The sequence below is a fragment of the Ananas comosus genome, linkage group 11 (genome assembly GCF_001540865.1).
Source record: "Ananas comosus cultivar F153 linkage group 11, ASM154086v1, whole genome shotgun sequence".
In the NCBI taxonomy this organism is placed as follows: domain Eukaryota; kingdom Viridiplantae; phylum Streptophyta; class Magnoliopsida; order Poales; family Bromeliaceae; genus Ananas; species Ananas comosus.
This window is the reverse complement of record NC_033631.1, coordinates 8,767,239-8,790,927: the sequence shown is the minus strand read 5'-3', so window position 1 is coordinate 8,790,927 and position 23,689 is coordinate 8,767,239. Positions and strand designations below refer to the sequence as shown.

The following is a 23,689-nucleotide window of genomic DNA, read 5'->3' as shown; positions in this document are numbered from 1 at the left end:
TATAATTGAGCGTAATTTTACAGTCATTACTCCCTGATGCTATTAGTGTTTTTAGCCATTGACTCTATCTCTTGATATCTAATAGGCCGCTTTGATCAAATTAGTATCCAAGTCCTACCACCACCTACCACCATCATCTCAATCTCACATCTCTCCATCCAATGACTAAAAACTCAAAAACACCACTCACATAATATTTTTACAAGTATTCTAGCTCAACTCTATATATATATATAGAATTAGGCTGGAAAACTATTAATACTAAAACGCTCTTTTTGCTATCAAGTTTTTAACCATTGGATGAAAAATTATAGGGTCAGGATGATATTAGTCGGTTAGAGTTGAGTGGTCCCCCTAGGGTTGAGTGGTCCCCACTGGGTTATAGTATTCAATCCAATGGTTAGAAATAATGAAAAGAGTTGATCCAAAGGCTAAAAAACTGGTAGCAACAATGGGATTTTGCTACTAATAGTAGCCCAGTCCAACTCTATATATATATACATATAGAATCCGGCTAGGGTGCTTGTAAAAGCACAAAGCACTTAGTACTTGTAATTTTTTTACCGTTAGATCTCTGCCTTTGATCATTTTTACCCGTTAGATTATACTATTCAACCAACCACCCACTCAACCCTAGGGGGCCCACATCATCCTAATCACACATCCCTTAATCCAAGGGCCGAAAACTTATAAATACCAATGACTTATACTTTTAAAAGTATAGAAGCTCAATTATATATATATATATATATATATATATATATATAGAGTAGGGCTAGAATACTTTTACAAGTATCACCCAAGTGATACTTGTGTGTTTTTAGCCATTGGATCTACTTTTTGATTACTAATAGTCCTTAGATCAAACACTATTCCACCTACCACGCTCCACCATACCAATCATCTCAGCACATCAATCTTTCCATGACAAGGCTAACAATACACAAGTAGCACTTGGGTGACATTTGGGTGATTACTTTGTACAAGTATCTGCTCCTACTAATATATATAATATTATTATAATATATATAAGTATAGGAATTCCGACAATAAAGACGGAATCCAAAAAATGAATAAAATAATTTCTATGAAATGGTTATGATTAATTTGTTAAAAATTCAAAAAAAATAACGTTCTGATCATCTTATTAAATATAAATAATATCCCTACGAATGTTTATGATTACATTTGTGTTAAAAATGATGTCAAATAAAAAAAAAAGTTTGATAATCTATTATTTTACTACATCTAAATTATTTATAATGTTAGATATGTTAAAAATTATGTAAATTAAGAAAGTTATATCAATCTCTATTAAAATAGTATTCGATTTCTATACAATACTCTTTATAATCAAAATTTTGTGTACAAAAAATTCTCAAATTAAAATAAATGGTTTGACATTTGTTACAAATAAGATTCTAACTTAATATATTTATTAAAATTAAAATTTGAGTTTAATTTATGATAAATTCTAAAATTTTATATCAAATACTTGATTATATTACATTTTTATTATCGTTCGACCGCATCACCACATTAATTTACAATTTTTTACATTAACATGTTGAATAAATTTGATCGCTTCTCTAGTTTAAAATCCATATTCCTCACCTCTCGCACTACATCTCCCATCATAAAAAAGTATATAAAATATTCGAATGTATATAAATAAAGAACAGCGTAGGCATATTATAATACTTCTTAATAAACAATATACACATTAATTTATCAATCTAATTTTTGTTGTAAAATTTGGATATATATATGTCAATTTCTATTGATTATGAAAAAAATATGACAATTGTTAGCGTGCATTTGCACGTACATTAATAGTATAATATATATATAGCATATGATATATATATATTATAATATAATATATATATTATATATATATATATTAGATACTATTATATCTAATTTTGATTAAAAATTTAAAATTTATAAAAATAATTATAAAATAACAAATATTTTAAAAAATTTGAAAAAAAAAAATTGTATTATTTTTTGAAAAAAAAAATAGAGATGGGCTTTTAGTCCAAGGGACCAAAACTGTTTGGTCCATTGGACCAAACCCACTCCTCCCAAGATCTGCTAGGCAGACCTTGGGAGGGCTCCTTGGGAGGCCAAAGCCCTCCTCCCCAGGAGGCCGGGCTGGCCCGGCTGGTACGGCCGCCGTGCCGGGCCGTCGGCCCTCAAAACATAGGCCAGTACGGCCCAAATGTTCAGACCGGGCCGGGCCGGCACAGATGTTACAGAATCCCGTGCTGTATTCGGGCCCATGACCGTACCGGGCCGGGCTGCTCACATGTCGCCCGGCCCGTTTTACATTCTAATCACACCACTGGTGCCTCCAGTAATAGAGACTCCAGTTCGTACTGAGCCCAAACCAAATTGCTGACTAATTTATTTGTCCGGACCGAATCCGAACTCATGATAAGTGACGAGCCCAATTTTCCAGGTTCCGGTCGTAGGGTTTTTGGCCATCGTTCTTTTTCTTTTCTCCTCCCCTCTCTCTCTCTCTCTCTCTCTCCGTCTCACACCCGCCTCGCGCTCCGTGAAGAGCCCTCGCTCCATCTCCGCCGCCACCCATGGCCGCGGCCGCGGCGAGATCGGTTCTTCGCGCCTCTCCCTCCTCTCTCCGGAGCGCCGTGGCGAGGCTCGCCTCCGAGTCCGGGGCCTCGCGCTCTCCGCTCCTCCGCCTCCCCAAGCGAAGCTCCGTCGCCTCTCGCTTTTTCAGGTAAAGGTCGGATCTTTTCTGTTGCCCTCTCCCTTTCTCTCTAACCAACGAAGCTATTTTGTTTGTTTGTTTGTAAGATGTCCTGTTGAGATGAACTTCTGTGTGGAGTCTCTGATGCCGATGCACAGCGCGACTGCGGCGGCTGTGATGACCTCTATGCTCAGCGTTTCCTTGAGGGGATACGGATGGCTCTCCGAAGGTACATGTGAATAACTTCTTTAATATCCGATTGGTCTTTTTTATTGTCAATTTGCGCTTAGGATTGCGAAAGAGTGGTAGCATTTGTTGCTTTGATTGTTTGGAAATGTTTCCGATCATTAGGCTTAGAGATACTTTTTTCTTAGGGTTTAATCCAAAATTATTCTGCTTGTAAGTAATTGCTCCAGCATGCGCACAGCATCGTTAGTTTGTTCAGTATTAAACACGGCATATAATTTCTTGACCTAAAGCTCGAAGTCTTCAACTTGTCTTTGTGAGGAACACATTCTCTCTTTTGTTGTTTTCCTTTGTAGGACGAGTTGAGACTAGATGAAGATCAAGCCCTTAAAAGTGATTCACCTGAAAAGTTTTACGTGAAACCATTTGAATATTTAGTTACATTTGTAACTTCGGAATGGAGATGGACATTTTAGATTTCGAAGATTATTTTACTTCTTAATCATAATAGTGAGGTAGAACTTGGAAGATGTCTATCAACATAATAAGTAGTGTCTCCATGAAAGTATGAATTTACATGCTTGTCCCTTGTTTTCTTTTTATCATCCGTACTCTTGGTTTCTGATGTTCCATTTTTGAAAATTAAGATTAGCCAAATGCTAGCTCTATCTATTTTGGTTAAGCCACATTGTGTCTGGTTACTTCTTTGGGTAACTAAGACTCCTAGTTAGCTAGAAGTAGCCAACGAAATCTGTTTCTTACTATATGCTTTATTTGGCCCGCTTACATAACTCATCCAAAAGTTTCAATTGAGAAAACCAGGTAGCCCGAGAAATGAATGAGGGTTTGTTCAAAATTCACTTAAAAAGGAAATTCTTAAGTTAGTCTACATCAACTTCGACTTATTGGACCTTGCTAAGGCATCATGTAATACTCTATCTCCGACCTGTAGCTTGTTAGATCCATATTTTAACGAACTTGGACGCTAGTAGACTTAGTTAGGTAAAACCTACACCTACTTGCACCCCAATTGGCTGGTTAACCTCAATTGAGTAATTGACTGAGCCTTCACTGAAAGCAACCTAAATTGGCAGCAAACTGGAACTAAGGTATATATTTTTGCTCTGTTCTATACTATAAGCTATTTTCTTGTGCTAGAGATAGCTTGTTCTTGAGCCAATAGGTGTGGTTTAGTTGGCTTCCACTCCCGATTATGGTTCAAATAATCAATCCCTATCTTGATTCAATCTTCTAGTGATGGATTATTTTTTTTAATTGGTGTCTTGTATTGAGTTTGTGAGCAATTGTGGTCTTATGCCCTTCTGTTGGAATAGAATGTTCTTTGGTGCAGTCTTTTTCAAGGAAAACTGTATCAATTAATGATCCTTCAAGATAACAAGTTCATGTGATCTTTGGGCCAGCTATTTGATATAGATACATATTACAGAATCTTCAAAATTGCTCAAAAACTTGCTAAAGTTACATCTCCAATATGATTTACTCCTATTGATAATGCCTTTTAATCAACATCAGTTGGTCAATATGTAGATAAAGAAATTTCCTATTTGTAATAGCCTACCCAGACAGCCACGTTTTCCCTTTAGCAAGCCTGATCTAAACAAAATATGATTTATCTTTTGAGAAAATATTCAAGTCGGAATTTGACCGTCATGCAGATCAAGTTCTATGATGGAAGATACATTGTATGTTTTTCAACTGTATGTAAATTTTTTCTTCTTACTTTTGTTGTGAGAATAGGTCAACTTTTTTTTTCATTCGAAAAACTGCTTGTATAAAGTTATTATTTTCTGATGGGAACCAGTTTATAGGCTTTCTCTCCCATGACTTTTAACATCTTTTTGTTGTGCATTTTCATTTTGCCAAGAATAAAAAGAAATTAGTGAATATGATGTTAAAGGGTTAACTACTGCAAACAGCTCTATCAATTCAAAAATTTTCCATATTTTACTTGTAAGTCAAAAGGTCATGCTGATTCTTTTGTATTTAATCCAGCCGGGAATGATGATGTGTGACAAATTCTAGGTGGATTGTAGCAGAATATATATCTGTTCCCTCCAGATTTACAGGTTGGCTGAGATTTAAGGAGCATTTAATGACTCATATATTTTCGTTGTCTGTATACTGATTGCCTTTAACTTCTGCATGGAAATATGAGAACTGTACTGTTAGGCTGATTGATAAGTTGATGGGTCATATATTAAACTAAAGATATTCAGATTTTGTGTTTTAGGAATCTGGTTTTGTAAATAAATTACCGACCATATCATCTCTTTCTACTGCATTATATCTTTATACGCAGCACATCTTGCACATATTATTTCGATATGCTGAATTTTCTGGTGATTACTGAAAATCTTAACCTAGTGCACTTCCTCATCTAATCTATTTCTGTTTCATTCATTTTGTGATCACATAATGGCTATTAAAAAGTTCGACTCAAATCAACACCAGAGTCGCTACATTCTGTGATCAATTTACTCTCTAAATTATTTCACATGGTGAATATACTTTGTTACTGCTAGTCAAATTAGCAATTGTGCTTCTTCTGTTTTCTTTAACCTATCTCTTATCTGTCTAGGTCTGTGACATGCATCATGAAGAGTATTTGTCTTGGAGACCGTCGTTCTTCTTTCACTTCTGTCTTACCGTTATCTTTTAGTTTGCATAAGAAAAGATGAAACTATTGTGCCACTAGATAGATTGTTATCGTCTCTTAGCTGTGGTTTCTGTTAATCTTTGTAACTTAATACCTGGAGCTTAGATGGTTGAATTTTCATATTTGTAGATGGATGAGTTGTATTTTGCGGAAGAAAGTGCGGTCAGTGGTAGTAGCTGCAGATTTCTTCATCATTAATTGTTGAGGTAGTTGCAACCAGTTTTTTTTTTTTTTTTTTTTTTTTTCATTTAAGAGGTTTGTGTTGCTAAAAGATATTGGATATGTAATTTTGGTACTAAATGGAACTTAAATTATTTTAAGTTGGTTAATAATGCATAATCATCAGTTGGTCCAATGGCATGGCGGTTGATTACTCGATATGTCAACAATTTTAAATATCAAGCAATCAATGAGGTGCAACTGAGAGTTGCAGAATTTTCCAGCAATGCTTTTATTCTGTATTATTTTCTTATTACTTTCATGCTATCTCAGATTGCATAACCATTAATCAGATGCTTCTCTTTTACCTGCTTCATTGTAGTTAACGTTACCCTGAAGTGTGGTTGGCTCATAGTTTAGAAGAATAATTAAATGGATACATGTATTCTTCTTAATTACATACAATATAGGGGTTTGATTTGTCCATAATAAGATTTTAACAATCATGATATTTGGGATAATTCATTTATGATTTATAATATTTTGGTGAAAAAATGTTAAATACCAAATATACTATGCGGTTCACATTGGGTATAGATAAATTATCAAATGACCTTTCTAGTGGCGAGACGATAAATAAGATGTTTACGCGTTCATACTGCACGAGTCCAAACAAGTCTCAAAGTGTGGGTGTATTTGCTTGGTTCTGGAATAGAACTCCGAGCGAGTTATTCACCATCTTTCCTAGCATGGAGAGTTCTCTTTGTTGACGCTCATCTCATTGATTTTAGGTAAAAATGCATAGAACTTACCTGAACTATGAACTGGTTGCTGTTACTCCTATTCCTCGGATGCGAGGTATAAGCAGGGATCCCTTGCCCCGTAGCTGTCTTCCATCCTTTATAGGTGCATTCGTTGCGATCGACGAAGTAACTTCCTCGATTCGTCACTGTTTTCTGACTCCTCGCTTTCCATCATGCCCATTTGCATACTGAACCATCTAATTTAAATGGACCTGCCTCTCGATCACTGAAGTGATTGCGTTCAGGTCCGACGATGAAAGTCAAGTTGGCCGCCACTCGGCACACGTCCTTTGCAGAAATCCCCGTAGGTACTCGATCCCGCGGGTGCTCATTTCGGTATCAACACAGGTGAAGCATTCAAACCTGCACCAACAAATGATGATGCTCAAATATGCAGAAATATCCTTTCATAGATGGCAGTGATTATTAATAGTCTAATAATTATTTTCACAAAGTACACAATCTTACAATGTTATTGAATATAATTCCTGGAATTCTACACAGAGTATATCAGACATGCTGTTAGTTGCAGAAGTTCTGGAAAAGGAAATCAAATGTGAGTTGTCACAAATTTCTAAAGCGAAAGACACTGCATCAGATTGAAGAATATCAAAAATTTTCCTCTCCCAACTCAGTTACTTGCACCAAAAATCAGCACGATCAAGTAAATCCATCACAGGAATCAGCTAATCGAATAATCGAACAACTTCAAACCACTTGGTCGGAAAAAGCTTGATAATTTCCTATGTATGTTGATGCGAAACCACTTGCACATTATAACACAAATTTCACATTAAAAGATGCAGATTAAAAGGATCCAAACCATCAGATGCCAATCTAAGTACATGTTACACAAATTTCACACGATCTGGGAACATGTAATGCAAATTTCACATCGATCGCGGAGTCATAGCAAAAAACAACGTGAGGGTGAATCGAGAGAGAGAGAGAGAGAGCGAGCGAGACGAACCCTGGTCATTGCGAGCTGTGAAGAGGATCGACCCGGTCTCGTCGCCGACGAGGCACTCGGCGATCCTGGCGGGGCGGAGCTGGCCCCCGCCGCCGCCGCCGCCGCCGCCGCCGCCGCCGCCGCCGCTGGGGGTGACGCGGCCGTTGTGGACGACGGTGGTGGAGGAGACGACCTCGGCAGTGAGGGTGTGGCCGGCTTCAGCTGGTCCACCTTCGTGAACGTCGGTTTCCTCTTCGCCGACGCGGTGGCGCCGCCACCGCACCGTTGCTGCGTCGTCGCCACCCAAACCCTAGATCGAGAGAGGACGGGGACGAGGATGCGTTGAAACCCAAATACGGAGCCAAAAAGGAGCGAGCAAGAAATTTATATGCAAGAACGAACGGGGAGAGAACCGAGGCTGAAAGCGTTGGTTGGACGATGAGGGTACGATGTCTCGCAGAGCGCGTTAGAGTTTTCATATTTAGAATTCCACTTACCTTTTTTCGGTATAAGATATAATATTGCTAAAATTCTTAATCCAATTTAAATATTTTGTACAGTATTAATACCCAGGAGCTTAAAAAAATTAAGCGCGCTAGGACGAAAATAATTTTAGAATGAACGATCCCTAGAAAGTCCAGGCGTCATAGTGTACGTGCCCATACCGATCAAAATGGCGGTGCTCAGAAATATCACACACTTTGATACTCAAATTTACTTTGGTATAATTTTTATTTTTATTTTTTAAATTCTTACAATAAAATTAAATATTGATCTATCAATAAAACTAAAGTGAAGTGGCAATATTGTAATTGATGATACAATATTAATTAAGAAATTATATTATTTTCACAACGACAATACGTCAATATTTCGTCAATCAAATTAGATTGTGAGCTTTCATTATAGGTATAATTATAATAAACTAAATTTGAAGGACCAACGTGCAAAAAACTCAATAGTTAAGGACCGAAAATGTAATTCAAAAAGTAGGCTTTAGGGTCTGCGTGGCTCATGTCGGATTTCTCACGTTGGTCCCTAACCTTTTATTTTGCAATTAGATTCTAGTCCATAGTTTTTCATTTCAATTAAATTAGATTCCTAGTCTTTAGGTTTTCATTTCAATTAAATATCTGGCGTTAATTCTAACAAAAATTGCCACATTGTAAGATTTTGTGCTGATATTTCTTGTTAATTAATTGTATTTGTAACGGTGGAACTTTATTAAAGTAAAAAACTAAAGATTATAAAGCTAACTACAAACAAATAAATATTAGGGACCCAAATGAAAAAAACAAAAAAAAGGTTTGTGGCCAATATTGCAATTAAGTCAAATTTAACAAAGGTTGCAACCCCTCAACTAAAGGCCCACACCATTATTTCAATATTTTAAAAAAATTAGGTTACATGTTAAATTTTTAATAATTTTAGACTAAGTTCCAACCAAAATGGTATGGAATCTTAATTTACCAATAATATCAAATATCAACAATGTGATAAAGGATCCTTCATGGAAATCCCAAACTATTTTCTCAAAAGCAAACATAATTTCATAGGCATAAAAAATAATACACATTTTTTTAATCAGCTATAACACATAAAATTTATCCAAAACCAATCATATACGCCAGATAGGATGGAGAAAAATCCAATTTTAAGACAATATAATAATTATATGTTAAAATGATGCTGTAAAAATATAATCAAATTCTATATAGAATATAACTGTGACCTAAAAAACTAACGTAACGGCGCGAAAAATGTTAAAAAGCCAACAACAAATTTCCTGATAAACTTCAAAAACTTTAAAAAGACATATGAGTTTATATTTGGTGGGCCAAAAAAACAAAATAGAAGAGTAAACAGGATATAAAAAGGAAAAGAGAGATGAAGTTAAAAACTGTATGAGCGGAAGCCTCATAAACCTTCCATGAATAATGATGGATTAAATAGTTCAACAAACACCAGCAAGCCATATTTGAAGAAATTTGACTTACACTGTAAATTCAACTGAATTGTATTTTAAACCAAGCAAGCAAGCTCTAACATGGAAGAGTTTAAGTACAAAGCAAAAACTACAGAAGCATTGATAGAAATGTACTGGTGATTTGAGACAATAGGAAATCTAAAAGTAAATCAAACTAGTACATAAGCATTACTCACCATGAAATTTACATTGTATTATGGTGCAAAACAGAACAAACGTATTAAAAAGCACGTAAATCAGTGCGGAGTGACGAAACTAGAGGTCATTTTTGACAAAAGGAAAATAGTTAAACACCATAAAGTGAATAAAATAACTGATCAAATAAGAAACAATATTACAGCCAGATCAGTGCACGCAATACCTGTGAAATTACAAGATCTCAAAATTTCCTAAATCTACGACGAGAAATCTTAATCTATTCGAAAGAGCACAGAACTGAAGTACCAAACTCATATAGTTACAGATCTAAGTCAAGAAATTCACATAGATAGTCAATTCAATAAAATACAATAAGACAATATAAGATTCTTTTTCCACCTGGAACCAAACACCTGAGGCTTAGCTCTGCACACATGACACAACATATGGGGCTCCCTCACCTACTGTAATGGAGAAAATGACTTCCAACCTGTGAAAAGTCGTCAGTATTAGTTGACAATAAAACACCCTACGCGTGCCACATGCATTTCTTTTAGGTAATTGCAGATTTAGTCCATTAAGTTTGGCCAGGATTCGGAGTTCGAATGTAACAATTTAGTTCCTGAAGTATAACACTAATTTCGATTTCATTCTGAGATTTTCAATTTAATATATTTAGTCCACAAAACTTGACCCTTGATCCAATTTTTTCCTTGAAGTGTTTCAGTTTTAATGAACAAAAGTCTAATAACAATGTTGACATGACAATTCAGATGATAGAATAATAGGACATAGAAAAAGAAGTGCAGAAAAAACTCTTTAAGGACTAATTTATTACAACTGAACTTCGAGCACAAAATTGAAACCAAGGTTATACCTCCAGCACTGAATTTGTGATTAAACCTTTCTTTGTTTTGAAACTATATAATATACAAGATAAAACAGTTCAATCTGATCTGCCGTTTCAGTCTAAATTGTAGTAGTACAAGGACAGATGTTAGCAAATTCACCATAAAGTTGAAAACATTGAGAATTCAGCACACTAGCAAACTCTATCATGTAGATTCTCAGATTCTGAAAGGTTCAATCTAAGCCATCGCATCATACCCCATCACCCGTAAAACTCTCTCTCCCATTGAAATCCTAAATGAAAATTGTCCTATCAATATACTATTCCATTTGATTCACCCCTCTAGCCAAACTCATGATCGCCTAATCAACTAAGCTGCAACTTAGAAAACAAAAATTTTGGCAAGTTGTCTTAAAAATTCCTGACTATCACATGTAAGTAATTCAATTCTTTGACATCTAACTTTTTCCTAGCAGAATACAGTGAAACTTGAATCCGGACATCTCATGACAAATTAACATATCTCGTTCCTATGACGAGAAAGTAAATATCTAAGCTGATAGCACAAACTCTAGACATAGTTCACACACCTGTCCTGGACAAGCTAATGGTCGACAAATGTCACAGTCATCCACTCCCTTAAATTTACACCACCGAGAGATTTCTATTACTTTGAGAACTCAGATGCCTCATCTGAAGGTCTAAAAATTTCAGGGTCCATGATAACATTCTTATCCTGATGCAATTGTGCTTGATCTGTCCAACTAACTAGCGCAGACCCAGTACCTCTTCTAAAATTTCTTCCACGTCTCAGTTCGTACAACCGTTATTTTATCAAGGCAAACTATCCGTCATTTCTGGTGCTCATTCAAATCAACCTTACCAGCCAGTTCAACTTTATCATGGTGTATAATTTGATCGTAATTGATCAATTCTCCATCTCCAAAACTCCATCGAGGAATAAGCACAAATTTGTTAGTACATGCATTACCCAAACCTTTTTACAAACCGGATTGAGTAGAACTCGATGATAGGAATATTCTAAAACAGTCAAATGTCCAATTGATTATCTACCCAAGATCAGCACACTTCAAATATGAGCATCTAATAGGACAAAAGAAAATTTTATAAGAGAAAGACCTGCGACAATATTTAATATATTAGAATGACAGCAATTGCAAATTGCGACTGTTATTGTCCACATCAAACATTCATGAGTGACGGTGATCCTAAGCAAAACGTCACTAGTCTATGTTACAGTTTTCGTAATGATAATAAGAAATTATCTATTGATCTGAACAAACTTTTATAACTAAGTCAGCATGAAAAAGGCAGATCAAGAAATCCTCCTTTTTCTTCGGTTCGGACTCTCCCAAATAAAAAATCCCTCCCCCCATTATCATTCTAAAATGAGAATATAAGGAATTCAACTTTCATACAATATCTTAATTGAATTCTATGTAATGATCAATGATTTTTTTTGATTCTATATCTACATGTCTTGAATCCTCGCAACAAAATATCCCATATGTTTTATCACTTAATCATAGAAAAACTGAAAAGTTCTCCATGGCAGAATCCACAAACAGGTAAAATGGTCGACAATATTATGACATGCATTAACTGAATCCAGCCTGCAATAGTCTGATTGTATCAAAAGTCAAGAGCGAAAAAATTGCACGCACAAAACAAAGAAATCTATTACTGACATAAAGAGAAGTACTGATCAAAATCTCTATCAGTTGTTAAACAAAACTAAGAGGACATAAAGCAAGAAAGAAGCAAGAAAGAATGAGAAACTAAACAACTATGAATAAGTACCTCAAATCGCATTAGGTTTCTTGCCAGTAATAATGCGGGATATTTGGAGTCCTCTGCTAAAGGCCTCGTTGAAGAGAATCCTCGTCTGCATTTCTTGGAATCCCGGCAACCAGGACAGTAATGCCACCGGTGCCATAACAACCACTCCAAACAATATGTCATACAACCTTGCCACAGCAACCACAGTATCCCAAACCACAGTGGACTCAATAAACGGCCTGATCACTTGTGCAATAGAAATCAAACCCCAACCAGTTGGAATAAACGCCAAAAGACTAGTAAAAATATCAATAATATGAAAATCTGTGAATTTGAGCAATACTATGATGACCAGTACTATGAGGATGATGATGAAGGCTTGAACAGCCCGGTAATATATGTGCTCCTTTGCTGCATATCTGTCCCGAGCATAGGCCATTACTATGAAAACCCCAACAGCCGCAAACACACATATCCAGGATAGTAGATAGACGGCAATACTGTGGCTCCCACTGGCTATTTTCAGCTGGTATACAATGCCGTACTGGAAAAAGAAGAAGCGGAGATCTAACACTATCTCCATGAGCCTTCCCCAAAGTCCAGTTGTTCGAAGATGGGCTTGTTCTTCATACCACCACACTTCCCAACTCTGTTCTGGTTTTGCAAATATACCCCCGCGATACCATATCCAGCTCATAAAATCATCAAAGTCATAAACAGTTTTTAACCAATCAAAACCTGAAGGGTTGAATGCGAAGGGAGCCATGATCCACGATACCACCAAAAACCAGCTCGAGATCGTCATCACTATATAAACCAAAGTGTCCGAGGCAATAGCACTATAGGATGCATAAACAGTTAGTATCACCCCGAGCTCTATTGCTTTTATAAAATGGCTGCGTGCATACAGCCTGTAGTTCTCAGCAAAACTCTTATGTTGGACAACAAAACCACGGCCGGTGGCCCGGTACTTGGCGCCTCCATGAAGAATGGTTCTCCCATAATAATGGGTCTTAGTTCCCATGGAGAAAGTGAAGAACACTGACGCTAGCTGTAGCTGCATTGTCAAGAAATCCCACAAAGCAGGAAGAAATCCATGTTCAAGAGAGTTTTCGACAATCATCGGTAGTGCAGTAAAAAGGCCGAGTTGAATGATGAACTGCTGATTGAGGACGACTCCAAGAGCCTTGTTATTTGTTGAGTCGGCACTGTCTGTGATCGTTTTCTCAAGTCCACTTAGAGCCAAATAAAGGCGGCCCCACACAAATGCATAAACGGTCAAAACAACCATCATGGTGTTGAAGTAGAATCCAACTGTGGTGTAGAAGAAGGAAAGCATGCGGAAAAAATCCAATCTGTGACCCAATCGGTAAACATCTCTGCTTAAGGTCTGCTCACCATTTCCACTAGCAACCTTAGCTTCAAACATCGATATTTGATTAAGCCCAACATCTCGGCCCTTGCCGACTTGTATATATTCATGGTGGGTAACATTTCCACCCCGCAGCGTACAATTAAAGCCCGCAAATATGTCCTCACTGATATTGATTACCCTAGAGGCCTTACTAATACCACCTCGACTTAAAAACCAGATGCGATCAAAAACGTCAGGATGCCCATAATGCATTCGAACCTTTAATGGGTTGGCCAGAACCCTCTGTCCTAGAGTAACAAAGCTTGTCTCTTGGGCAGACATGAACCAAGCAAGCGACGAGACAGAGCCAGTGAAAACATGCTCCCGAACCCCCAAAAGTGTAGGCTTTCGAGCTCCATAGTAGTGATTGTACTCTTCCAATAAATTCCGCATCTTCAGGGCTTCCTCGAAGTAGTTATCCTGGTTCATGTCGATCGTCTGGACTGCATCACCCCTCGTGAAAATGAGGGCATGGTTCTGGTTCTCAGGCTTACCCTCTCCAAGTTTTAACGGGCCGGGCAAACGGACCCTATATATCTCAACTTCTCTCTCCAATCTCTGGTCATATTTAACTAGAACAGAATAGTACGCCACTTCATCTGTACCAGTGTGGACTTCATCAACATATGCAACACGCAAGGCCTCATTTTTCTTCATGAGATACAAGATCTCCTCAGCACGCGAATCCTTCTTAGCCTTCTGATTACCATATATCTGGCACGCGACCACATAAGTGTACTTCATAAGCGCAGTTCCGTACTCATGCCCTTTGAACAATAAGCTCACCCCACTGCTTGCCCTGCTCAAGTTCCTTGAAGACGGCAACCTGTCGGCGTCCCCCAAACCATATGAATCAACTTCCTGCCTGAAAGAACCAATTGAAGCTAGCTCCCTCGACCCATCCTTTATATCTATCTCGGAAGCAGAATCAAGGAAAGCGAGCATCTTGAGGGCCTTGTAGTAGTACATCATCCCCCTCACGGTTCGTGACAGCGTCTGGCCCCTATACGAGGCCCAAAGCCGAAGATCCCTCAACCTTTCCTCCCATAACTCCTTTTCGCTAACCATCCCTTCCCTCTTCATGCGCTCTAAAAAGTACGCCCAATCATCTTCATAGATCTTCTGCAGATAGAATAGGATGGAAACACCATCTTCATTCTCGGAGTGAAGCTGTGTTTTATCGTAGAGAACTTCCTCATTGTAGTAGGGAGTCAAAACACTAAAAGCCAGCATTTTCTCGACCTGGGGAGCTCGAGGCATGTTCATGAACAATGAGTTGCTGAAAAATGCAATTCTTCGCCGGGCCTCGATATTCTTCGGAACGTTATTCATTGAATCCCTAGAGGTGAGAATAGTATGCAGCCGCCTCACTTGCCTATAAAAGGTAGCGTCATTTTCACCGGGCAATTCAACGGCATTCTCGAAGAGCAGGCCGGTCGCGCTCGGCCGTAGCGGCACCAGCCCTTCTTGCTTAAGCTGCTCAATGCTCTTCTTCGATAACGGGAAATCACGGATAGCAATGTCGTACAGAGTCTGCAAGGTGTTTATCACCTTCGTCATATCCTTCTTCGGCTTGAGCATGAGTTCCAAAAGCGTTATCAGTTTCGCATGGATGCTAGGCAGCACCGCCATCTTATACTCCGCAGTGAATTTCTCCGCGCGCATCGAATCATCGAAAGCAAGGAATATTTGGCTGACGATGGAGTGCTCCTCGGTCCCCTCCCCGACGATCCTCAACAACAAGAACCTAACACTGTCGTACGCCTCGATGACCGCGCACCGCCTGTACTCATTCTTGCAGATTTTCCTCCAGTGCCGCCGGTCGGACGCCTCGAGCTCCTTGGCCTGCCCTAGGGCGAGCAGGAGCTCGTTGGAGAGCAACAAGCACGGCCAGCGGACAACCCTAATGTTCCACAGGTCGGGCGGAAGCTCTAGAAGCTCCACCTCGCGGTCGCTAATAATGTCCTCCTCCCTGAAGGAGGCAATAATCTCGTTCCAAATGAGGGCGAACCGCCTGGCCTCCACCTGGTTCAACTCGATCTTCTTGTAGGGGCGGCCCAACCCGTACCTGAGCTTCAGCCGGAGGATGGCATCTTTGAACTTGCTGCGGAGGGTGCCGCGATCCTTGAAGAGCTGCTCCTCGGGCATGAGGTTGAACTGCATTGCGCTGGCGAAGAACTGGAAGCGCAGCCGCAGCTGCTGCACGTTCCGGATCTCGCCCAGGTGCGAGAAGAGGCCGACGAGAGCGCCCGTGAGCGAGGAGAAGATGGCGTACCAGATCTGAATGTCCATCAGATAGATCAGCACGACGGGGATCCACAGCACGACCGCGGCGAACCTGTTGGCGTGGGCGAAGAACTCGTGCCACTGGTAGTTGACGCGGCGGATGTTGTAGATGGCCTTGGTCGGGGCGACCATGGGCTGGATCTGGAGGAAGTAGCTGAAGCTGAACTTGGCGGCGAGGAGCACGGCCCAGAAGAGGGAGTACTTGACGTTGTCCACGAGCCCTTCCCGGAGGCCGCGGCCGACGAAGGTGCGGGTCTGGAACCACCAGGTGAGGACGTAGAGGATCCGCCAGTTGGTCTTCTCGAGGAAGTTGCGGAGCCAGGGGACGAGGAAGAGGACGAGGGCGAGCACCTCGGGGAGCACGAAGACGGCGGCGGCCTCGAGGAAGTTGAGGAGGCGCTGGTCGGCGGCGCGGGACCAGCGGGGGCCGCGGTCGCGGCGGCGCTGGTCCCAGACGCGGGCGTAGAGGACGCTGAAGGCGACGGTCCAGCCGGCGGCGACGAGGATCTTGAGCGCCATGCGCAGGGCGAGCCAGCGGTTCTCCCGGGAGACGAGGCTGTACTGCGTGCCGGCGTCGAGCATGGCCTGCAGGAGGCGGAGGGCGGCCCAGGTGATGAAGACGGTGAGCACGGGGACCTGGTCGTCGCGCGTGCGGAGGTTGCGCCAGGGCCAGACGTGGCCCTGCCAGGCGACGATGGCGGCGGCCTGGAGGAAGAGGAGGAGCATCACCCACAGGCGGTCGAAGCTGCGGTAGACGTTCCAGAAGGAGCGCTGCTCCACGAAGCCGGTCTTGCCGACGCGGTTGCGGCTGGGGGGCGCCGCGAAGAACCCGCGGGAGAGGTCGAGGGGCCAGCGGAGCCGGTCGAAGACGTGGCGGCTCCAGAAGTACTCGTTGACGTCGTCGTAGTTGCGCCAGGCGGTGTGCGGGGCGGTGCCGTTGCGGCTGGCGGCGACCTCGGCGCTGATGGTCTTGTAGACGGGGACGACGACGCGGGCCAGGAAGGCGTTCTCGCCGGAGATGGCGGGGAGGGCGGGGCGGCCGGTGGCGTCGTCGGTGTAGCCCTCGAGGATGCGGTTGAGGTCCATGGCCATGTGGTGGAAGATGTAGGCGAGGCACTCGGGGACGAAGCGGAGGTTCGCGGCCTCGCCCCAGATGAGGAGGTAGAGGGAGATGTACAGCAGGTCGCGGCGGGGGTCGGCGGAGGAGGAGGACGAGGGGCGGCGGAGGAGGCTGGCGGGGGAGGGGGAGTCGGAGACCCAGACGTTGGGCTTGCGGCCGAGGAAGGCGCACCAGGAGGTGTAGTTGTGGAGGAGCTTCTTGCGGAAGCGCCGGACGACGGCGGGGTCGAGGGCTTCGATGTTGTCGGGCGGGGGCTGCAGGCGCATCTGGGCGTTGGCCAGGAGGAGGACGAGGTGCTCGCGCTGGTTCCGCACGTTGTCGCGCTGGAACCCGAAGAAGGCGCCCAGCCAGTCCAGCAGGTCGAGCCCGTCGTGCCAGGGGACGAACGGCGGCGTCCGGAGGTCCCCCACCGTCCGCAGCGCCGCCATGGCCGCCCGCACCTCCGGGAACCGGAGCGACGGGTGGTCCGCCAGCACGTTGTGGATGGGGATGATGTTGTACGCCTCCGCCTCCGCCTCCGCCTCCGCCTCCGCTGCGCCGCCGCCGCCGCCGCCGCCGGGGCCGCGGCGGGGGCCGTTGCCCGCCGCGCCCGGGACGGGGCGCTGGCGGAGGCTCATGGGGCCGGATCCGGCGACGGCTCCGTTCTACGTTTTTGTCTTCACCGAAATGGAGCGGGGAATGGGGATGAGAGGGGAGGGGAAAGTGGAAGGACAAGGGTTGAGTATGTTACGATTCGGAAGGGGGTGAAAATTTTTGAGAAGAACAATGCTAAAAAACAAAGTCTACAAAAAAAATGTACGGATTCGTCCCTATCCCATCGCCAATTGTTACTTTGCTCCCTCTATATATCTTTTTTAATGTTAACACTCTATGGCCTCTCTCTTTAGGCAGCGCCCATCTTTTTTAAATACTAACTCTATATAACAATTTTTTTTTTTAATATGAGATTGGCAAGTAATTCACCACTCTCTTTTATAAATTTTTTTTAAAAAAAAATTGTATTAAAAAAATTAATAACAACACCAAATACGTCTTAATTTTTTGAAAATTAAAATATTAAATAACATTTTATTTTTTCTGTCCGAAATTGATCCACTTCCTTCTCAGCACTTCTAATATAAAATTAGTTACTATATTCAAATGCAAGTCTGATTTTTTCTTTCTTTCTTTCTTTTCCACAGTTAAGAATATACCATTTAAATTTAAACTTTTTAGGAAAATCTTTAAAACACACCATGTAGTTTCGTAGTTTCTCACTTTGCCCCCTGTGGTTTAAAATATATTAAATTACCCCCATGTGGTTTTGTTTTTATTTTTTGGATAGCTTTTTTGTTAATATTTTATTAAATTATATACAAAAAACTTCAGATACCCATCTAGATTTATCATATATTCACTTTAGTACTCTTTAATTTTAACTTTATCACTGATTTAAGAAAAAAAAATAATGAAATTGATAAGAAAAAGAGAAAAACGAAACCACAGGGGGGCAAATTGATACATTTTAAATCACAGGGGGACAAAATGAGAAACTATGAAACCACGGGGGGCTTTTTGAAGTTTTCCCTAAATTTAAACTACAGGGACCAAATTCTTACGCGTGAATAGTACATGGACCATTCGCACATTTTAGCGGCCAGTGAATGCAGAGATATGGATGAGAACGAGGGGGCGGGGTTAGCGCGGAGTGTTTCGGGACTGGGCGCGACTTGGTGGGTGGGTGGGAGGGTGGGCTGGCGACCTGCTGGTGTTCCCCAAAACCGTTTCGTTTCAAATTCTGCTTCCGCACGAAGTTATTATTAATTAATAAAAAAACTTCAAATACAATCCCTATAGTTCACATTTTTTTACTACAGTACCTTATAATTTTAAATATATTAATTTAGTGTCATATAATTTTATTTTTATTTTTTTATTATTAATTTTACTAATTTTTTTTAAATCAGCGACAAAATTAAAGCTAAATGGTACTAAAGTAAATATTCGATAAATTTAGATGGAGTATCTGAAGTTTTTTATGCATAATTTAACAAAATATTAATAGAGAAACTGACGAAAAGACTATGGATACTAACTTGATACACTTTAAATCATAAAGTACTAAAGTGAGAAAATACGAAACTACAGAGGTGATATCTGAAGTTTACCCTTAATTAATTAAAGAACTATAATAATAACAATAAGAGAAGAGAAGAGCTTCCAATATTGTCCGCATCTTCGTTGGTCCCACTATCTGTAATGATGATCAGGACTTGTTAATTTGTCCTGAGTCAAGATTAAACATAACTTTTGATTTAAATGAAGTTTAGATTTTTTTTCCTTTTTTTTTTTTTCAACTGCTGCTATTTGTTTGATAAAAAGTTAATAATTTAGTAGTTATAGTTATTTTATTTTTTTTTCTTGTTTATTCGATATTTTCATACTGATACATAAAAGAATTAAAAAAAATTAAAATAGAGAAAAATTTTTTGTAAATACTCAATTTTTCACTTTTTTTTTCTAAATTTCAAAAATCACATTTTATCTCCCACAATATATCACCCGTCAAGATTTCGTCAATTTTTTATAATTTATATCAAAAATATCTTTAAAAATAATACAAATACATTAAAAAATATTTTATAGAATAAGTAAGAATAATTTGATCATTTCCGCCTCTCAATTAATGCAATAACTTTTTAAAAATATTTCTGAAATTTAAAAAAAATAAAATATAGGGTTCAATAAAAGAGAGTAAAAAAAAGAGAAAACTTCAAAAACCCCCCCTGTGGTTTCGTGCATTCTCACTTTGCTACCCTGTGGTTTAAAACGTATCAATTTACTCCCCTGTGGTTTCATTTTTATCTTTTCGGAAGCTTTTTCGTTAATATTTCGTTAAATTATATACAAAAAAACTTCAGATAACCATCTATATTTATCGAATAGTCATTTTAGTATCCTTTAATTTTAACTTTGTCACTGATTTTAAAAAATAATAATAATAAAATTGATAACAAAAAGATAAAAACGAAACCACAGGGGGGGCAAATTGATACGTTTTAAACCATAGGGTAGCAAAGTGAGAATGCATGAAACCACAGGGGGGGTTTTTGAAGTTTTACCTAAAAAAAATGAATATTTATAGAAAAAATTTGTTGCATTTTATCCAAAAAAAAAAAATCAATGCTAAATTTTTTTATTATCTTTTTATCTTTCATAATTATTTTTACTGACAACAAAAGTAATCTGTCCATGAAAAAGTAAAATTATAATTACTAACAAATTTAATTTATAGTAAATCAAACAGAAAAATTGAATATTTATGACTAAAACAGATGTGCCCATACAAGAACTTCTAAGTCATTTCTGAAAGCCTCATAATCTGAAAGCCAAAATAGAATTTGAGTGAAAGCTCAAGACTAGTGCGAATTTTTCCCACTTTCAACCTAATAATCTAAGATTGGGAGGACAATTTCTTCGAGCTGATGCGTACATCAGAACAAATTAATATATTTATGGATTAATAGATTCATGTGAAGTCCTATCTGTATTAACCATTATTCAACCAATCATTCGAAAAGTATTATATTCGAGGGCCAACGATGATCGCTTTTAAGGAGCTGTTTGGTTAGATATAATTATAAATATAGTATAGTTAAAAATAAATATAGTTAAAAATACAGTCGTATTCAATTCGATTTAGTAGAAAATATCGTAACTATAAATAATTTGTTTGGTTGAATGCGGTTGAGAAATGTATTTTTAAAATTTTATTATTTTATATATATAACGGTGAGATTACCTTAATGTAATATATATATATATATATGAGCAGGGCTGCTGTGCTCTCAGGAGCACGGAGAGCACGGAGGCCTCCGTGCTTCTGAGCCGTTTTCGATGATGGAATTTTCGAATCAACGATCAACTCCGTTAGACTTGATCTAGCGCATTTGAAGTTTCTAGAAAATAATTTTTGCGATTTTTTAATATCATTTACTTAGCGATCGAAATGATTCAAAATCCATAATTTTTAATGGTTGATATTTGCCGTTTTCAAGTTTAACGGTGTAAAAGTATTTAAATCAGATGAAATTTTGATAGAAAATTCTTTATGCTATCTACGACAAGATCAATATTTCTGATCGAAAATTTTAGTGCTATATCACCACTTTTTATAGGATTTTTATTTTCAGCCGTTAAAAATTATTGATTTTGAATCTTTTCGATTGCTAGGTAAATGATATTGAAAAATCGCAAAAATTATTTTCTAGAAACTTCAAATACGCTAGATCAAGTTTAACGGAGCCCACACCCAAGAGACGAGATCATATCTTGGTCGAACCTGGCCTACACTTCAGAACTCTAACGCATGAACAGGCAAAGACAATGTACAAAGGTCTCCAACCTTACTTTTATTGTAAAGCAACATCACGCTATTCAAATGCTATCTTGCGTAATAATAGATTAGAGCTCTTCAACTTCCCGTTGCCTCTGCCCTTCCCCTCCCCCCCCCCGTCGTCCAACCCCCTCCATATCAACAAACTGCTAATCTCATGGTCCTTACTTCTCTCTATTCATGACAATTTTCTAGACATTCTGGCGTCTCACATTGTCAGCAGTCCCTGTTCAGCCTCCTGATCTGACCGTGACCTGAACCGACCAAGATTGGCATGGATTGGCTGTGTTACTCAGCCGAATGCGTACCTATCCGCTCAGTGAGCACAATCCACTTCAAATGCTTTTCGATTGCTATCTAGTCACTTTGTAATCGCTCTCCTGCGGCACCCGTGACACGCTCAGCCCGAACTTGTGCCCGAACACCCAAACGGCCAACCAATCCACGATTCCCGGAAATGGAAGGTCTAAACTGATGCTAAGGATTGCTCGATTCCCATTCTATGATTTATGAGCACGTCGCCGAGTCGGCCCTCTAAAGCGGCAAACGAAGCCAAAACGTTCCGTCTTCTACTTAATATCTTTCGTACACTCGATCGAACTCGCCCGACCCCGCTTTCGCCAACACGCCAGGTCCTGCCACCTCGACAAATACCACTTCCATTACCCTCTCTCCCACAACGGCCAACCCTTTACACCTCTTCACGAACCATAACCACGAACACCCCCAACTCTCCTCGCGCCTGCCTAAAACAATGCCAATTCTAGTATCGTATCTAGATGATCTCTTTGGCTAAGCTAAACAAGCTTAGAATCATCTAGCAAACTCTTGTACGACTATTTCTAGGTCATTCAAACCATAATACTAGGCATCTAACACAAACCCCTAGAATTTCACCATGAGAGTCTCTTGAAGCAACCATGGATTTCATGGAGTTCAAAAGCCTCTAAGAGGTTCTCTAAACTCTTGCATAGAATCAAAAACACTAAATTGGCGTATAAATCCAAAACTAGAAGTATTCCCTTGCAAAACATACTCACGCTTAGCGCCAAGCAATCCAGAGTCCACCGTGTAGAGAGGCCTACCCAAGCCCTTTTAAAAGCCCAATCCTTCACCTTGATCTCCCCAAATTCCACGCCTGTCTCGCTACACGCGTCTGGTGACAGAGTTCTAGAGAGAGAGGGAGAACGAAAAATGAAGAAAAATGAGAAAGAGAAGGACCTGCGTGTGAAAAGGGGAGAGTTTGGCCTCTTTATATGTGCTACATACGTAAACTAGGCCCCCTAAACAATATATTGCAGCGACTAAAATCTGTCCTTGCCAGATTCCAAAGTGTACGGCGTACATTTTCTCGGTGCTAACCAGATAACACCGATCTCTAAACAAACCCCGAGAGCAACGTACTTGGGATCTGCTCAAAGGTACCGATACACACTAGAGTGTTACCGGTAACACCAACTGGCTGCGAGAGGCAAACGCCCGAGAGCAATCTACTCTCTGTTCTCGCAACTGCTGTACCAGGTACACGCACAAGTTGGATCAGGTTCACTATTACCGCATGATTGGCTTGTTTTCAGCTCCTTTTCGACTCTACTTCGCGCCGCGAATTGCTAAACACCTTTCTAACGACCTTTTAAACATTATATTTAACTCGCCATCCAACCCTTGTTGGAAGTGTTAAATAGAACTTGTCTTAACGCATTTCTTTACACGCTTTAGTCATTTGACTAAAGTCCCGAAATAGACTTACCCGAGGTTTCGATATTTTACGAATTCATATCTTCCTCATTTTAATTTGCAGCATTAGAAATTTGTTCTGTGGGGAGACAGAAAGGACCTAATTTTGAAGAGAAAACTATAAAAATTAACAAAGCACATGATACATGTCATTGAATACGAGAGGATGGAGGAAGAAAAGTCGCAAGAATAAAAATCAACTTCAAACAAGTAATTTGAAGATGAAACGTATAGAATTAAAAAGCGACATTGATTACATGTTATTGATAGAGAGGCAGGGACGTGGAAAACCAACGCAGACAAAATCAATTCAAAAAGAATATAGTGAGGGTGAAGAAAAACTTGCCACGTGCAAAATTATTGAAAATCATATAGCAGTATGATGTATATAAGCAATATTACAGTATTACTCTATATATATATATTTATAGTATGATATATATATATATAATTATAGTAGTATATACGAATTAAGTCTGAATACTAATTAATAGC

The 23,689-nt window shown here is 39.8% G+C and overlaps 3 protein-coding genes across 6 annotated transcripts; 1 reads left to right on the top strand and 2 right to left on the bottom strand.

Annotated features, from left to right (window-relative positions):
- Positions 2,468–6,022, top strand: LOC109716938 (protein NUCLEAR FUSION DEFECTIVE 6, chloroplastic/mitochondrial-like). Of its 4 annotated transcripts, none has more exons than XR_002218083.1 (4): positions 2,468–2,743; positions 2,821–2,942; positions 4,913–4,986; positions 5,706–6,022. XR_002218083.1 is itself a non-coding variant. In XM_020242564.1 (3 exons), the coding sequence occupies exons 1-3, from the start codon at positions 2,595–2,597 to the stop codon at positions 5,711–5,713; spliced, it is 279 nt and encodes a 92-aa protein (XP_020098153.1). In that variant the 5' UTR covers positions 2,468–2,594; the 3' UTR covers positions 5,714–6,022. The 4 variants fall into 4 exon arrangements, 2 of the variants coding, with proteins under 2 accessions (XP_020098153.1, XP_020098152.1); XR_002218082.1 differs by having other exon boundaries at positions 5,499–6,022; XM_020242564.1 differs by lacking the exon at positions 4,913–4,986.
- Positions 6,355–7,871, bottom strand: LOC109717133 (mucin-7-like; the record flags this gene model as incomplete). The annotated part of the gene is made up of 2 exons (XM_020242807.1): positions 6,355–6,901; positions 7,509–7,871. Coding segments are annotated over 2 exons (369 nt in total), but the record flags the coding sequence as incomplete, so codon positions are not given.
- On the bottom strand, positions 9,740–17,873 carry LOC109717682 (callose synthase 12-like). The gene is made up of 2 exons (XM_020243550.1): positions 12,284–17,873; positions 9,740–10,102 (listed from the first exon to the last, which is right to left on the bottom strand). The coding sequence occupies exon 1, from the start codon at positions 17,697–17,699 to the stop codon at positions 12,285–12,287; it is 5,415 nt and encodes a 1,804-aa protein (XP_020099139.1). The 5' UTR covers positions 17,700–17,873; the 3' UTR covers positions 9,740–10,102; position 12,284.